The sequence below is a fragment of the Sardina pilchardus genome, chromosome 1 (genome assembly GCF_963854185.1).
Source record: "Sardina pilchardus chromosome 1, fSarPil1.1, whole genome shotgun sequence".
Classification (NCBI taxonomy): Eukaryota; Metazoa; Chordata; class Actinopteri; order Clupeiformes; family Clupeidae; genus Sardina; species Sardina pilchardus.
The window spans coordinates 39,443,719-39,447,321 of NC_084994.1; the positions used below are offsets into that span (position 1 = coordinate 39,443,719).

A 3,603-nucleotide genomic window follows, 5' to 3' on the forward strand; every position below is an offset into this window, starting at 1 on the left:
ACCACCACAGCTTTTTGGAGGGAGCTTTTCTAGCCTATTGAAAGCGCACACTCTGACTCTAGTTCTAATAATACCCCATGGCATGGTCTTACACTCTTAAAAAAAAGGGTTCTCGGGGTGCTATATCGAACCATGCCGGCTTTAAAGAACCCTTAAGGGTTCCTTTGATGTATTCCACTCCCACCATTAAGTGGTGCCACATATGAAGCATGCAATAGAGCCAATAGTTTTCTACATAGCACATTTTTTCTAAGAGTGTAGGCTGGTGGAAAGTGAATGAGGACTTAGATGACGACTACTGAAAGTCACAGACGCCCCAGAAAGGATATCGTAGCCAAACCTCAGCTTGTCTTCCATTTTCAGGGTGGTGTACACTTGTTCTTGTATTCTGACATCATTCACAAACGTCTGCGTTGGAGAAATAGGAGAGAAGTGAGGAACCACAGACATTCAAATCCCCCAGAACAATTCAGATCAATTCAATAGACTCACTAGGCATTATATAGCCTGACTTACTCCATTAAGGCTCCCAAGGTCCTTCACTCTGTGCTCGTCCGTATCGGGGTCATAGTTGACGACAGCGTGCTGTTTATCAACGCTGCGAGACTGCACACAACAGGAAATGGCAGACGTCAACATCTCCAGACAACTACAAAACCCCACGCCGTGTCTGCTGACAGCAGGCAGACTGAATCATGGGAAATTGAGTTGTTGTTGATGTTGTTGTTGTTTTTTTTTTACCTGAAGCATCAGTTCGCAGTCGTCTCGGCCCACGAAGATCATCTCGCGGGGCAGGCGGTGGCGGGTGCCCCCGCTGCTCACCAGGAACCAGGAGGTCAGACTCATCTCTGCGCTCTCACGATTCTACTCACATCTGACCGCTGACCTCTACGCCATCTTAGTTAACGAGGCGCTTCACCTTGGAGAGGAAACATACACCCAGAAAATATATCACATATCACAAAATACATCAATATATCATATATTATACACTACTCACATAAAGTCAGGGATATTCAGCTAGGGTGAAATTTCAGGATGGATCTAAAATCTACTATAACTCTATATATACTAGTGAACTTAATGTGACCTTCTCTGAACTTTTGAATGCACATGTACAAACAGTTCAATGTTTCAATACTTTCCCTACTGAAACATTACAGTACATTTCACCCAAAGCCAAATATCCCTAACTTTTTGTGAGTAGTGTGTGTATATATAGCCTACAGTATACACTTATACAGCCATACATTCATCCCTTAGCGGCTCTGCAAAGATGTTTATCTAGTACATGTTTATTCCTGTGTATCCAATAACAGGTATCTTGTTTTCCCACAGGGCCACATTGGATTCATTTCTGGTGTGTCGCCTCTTGCACTGAGATCTTCCCATGGGCCATCAAGTGTTTCTAACAATAGCTAGGCAACAAGACATTCAATACATACTCTACCAGCCTACAAAATTCCAGAAAATTCCGCCCATTCCAGCCTAAATAAGATAATTCCTTCCTCAATCCTGAAAATAGAGCTCCACACCGAATCAAATTATACAATCTGGCCAGTCACACCCAGACAGTGTTCTTTTCCAACATAGAGCAGGGTAAGGATCCAAAACGCCCTTAGCAGAGGAAATGTGATCAAACAACACAATGTGACAAAAGGCGAGACGTCTTGTCTTTCATATCATACTGCTGAGTCGAACGGTGCTAACTGAGCCACTCGGACACAGTAGCCATCCGCCAGCAAACGTCAGGGCCAGAAAAAAAGCCTTACATCATTGTGTGTGACCAAATAATATGAGGAGGAACACACCCTCTACACACCCTCGATGAGTCTGTCTGTTCACTTCGAGTGTCGGCCTATACACGCCACATTTTCTGACAGATTTAGGACGCTGAGAACATGTAGTTAATTTCTCTTAAAAGACAAACACATAGCACCACAAGGCAGCCACAGCATTTATGTGATGTTTGTAAACAGTGTTTTCTATGAACCCTACTGCTCTAGACCTGTCAAGTCACTATATCTAGATTTCGTTTTACATTTTCATATCCTGAAACTCCTCAGACAGACATCTCGTGTGCTCATGAGGCTGGGTCGTGCAGCACAACCCATCGCACCGGGACGTCTTGGAAGTATGGCTTGGCCTTAATAGTGTGCGGTCCAGCGTGAAGCTGATCCATGCTAGCACATCACAGTTTTCTGTAGGCTACCCAGTCCTCCTCTAGATAGATCGTGTTTTCAGTCCTGATTCGAAGTGATATGAATGAACCAATTGACCTATTTGTAAATGTATTAGAATGTTATAGATACATAGTATTTGCGAATTTGTGAATATTAATACACTATTAAAATACAAACCTATTTCAACTGTGAGCCAACCTGAAAATGACAACACAATGGCTTGCATCTAATCGAAACGCTGTATTGACATTTAATTATCGACACTAACAATGTCAACATTCACAATAATCTGCCTTGTTTCCAGATCAACGCAGTGTTAACAAAATATCTTAATAAAGGCTCTCATTTACGAGAGCTGATCGAACATGTGCAAAACATGTTTATTCCATAAACGCCTACAGTACATTTAGACCATTCCATAGCGACCTCCGAATAGGATGCTCACGAGATGTTACATCTCTGTTCTGGTCGGCAAGAAATAAAGCTGGAGTCTCTGTGTTCGACACATATCTCTGTGTGCGCCATTTATTACGGACAAAATTCAAAACACTGTTGTCAATAGCTTATCTAAAGGATCAGCATCATGTGTCATTTCCGAGTCATGCCGAGGCCGTGCAGCAAAGGAAGACGCGAACACGGCTAATTAACCATCACTATCATTCTTGCCATCGTTTAGGGTTGAAGAAATTAAACTGTCGGTGTGGTCATTCTTCTGAATCTTAAAAAACGTGCGCTCTGTACTTACCGTTTTGTATCCCTTTGCGTTTTTGCGACAGGCAGGCAAATATCCCCGATGTGGCTTTCTGCATAGATCATCACTCGCTGCCCAGCCCTAGTCAATGTTGCCATTGCTTTCTTAGACACAGGGTGGCGCTGCCCTGACGCGTCTGGCGTGCGTGAAAGATGCTTTACGCAAGTTACGCAATAGTGATTCGATCAGGGGTCCCCAAAAAGTACAATATTCTCTCTTTTGTGACTGCATCGTCTTATCGATAAAGTAACACCATTTGCTACCAATGCCAGTCCCCTACCGCTTTATCCAAAGGTCTAAACTGGAGATTCAACAAACCATAGCATCTAATGCCTGCTCGGAAGAGAAGTGGAAACGGGAGGAAGAACGAAAGTTACGGACTATGATGAGGAGAATACGATGAAGGTAAAAGGTGTGAGTTAAAGCTGACTAAAAATAATTCCACATGTGAATATAGTAGGCCTGTGTATGACCTGTATTTACATACACGACACCTAGGAGGCTTTAAACACATTTAATAGCACTGATAATAAAATACTGATGATGTTACCTGCGGAGTTTAAAGGCACGTTTAGACTTGCTGTAGACAACGCGTTCGTGTACGCATCATGGCTGTCTCGCGTATTTTGCGGTCGTTTGGTGCGTCGGTCGTGCACGTCGTCGCAAGCG

The 3,603-nt window shown here is 43.3% G+C and overlaps 1 protein-coding gene across 1 annotated transcript in view; it reads right to left on the minus strand.

The window, feature by feature from the left end:
- cep170ab (centrosomal protein 170Ab) overlaps positions 1-914 on the minus strand; it is a 22,166-nt gene extending 21,252 nt beyond the window's left edge. The window contains exons 1-3 of the mRNA XM_062534914.1: positions 742-914; positions 517-606; positions 327-408 (exon numbers count right to left, since the gene is read on the minus strand). Of these exons, the coding sequence (XP_062390898.1) occupies positions 327-408; positions 517-606; positions 742-846 (277 nt within the window). The 5' untranslated portion in view covers positions 847-914. The remainder of the gene's footprint in view (positions 1-326; positions 409-516; positions 607-741) is intronic.
- Positions 915-3,603: the final 2,689 nt, after the last annotated feature.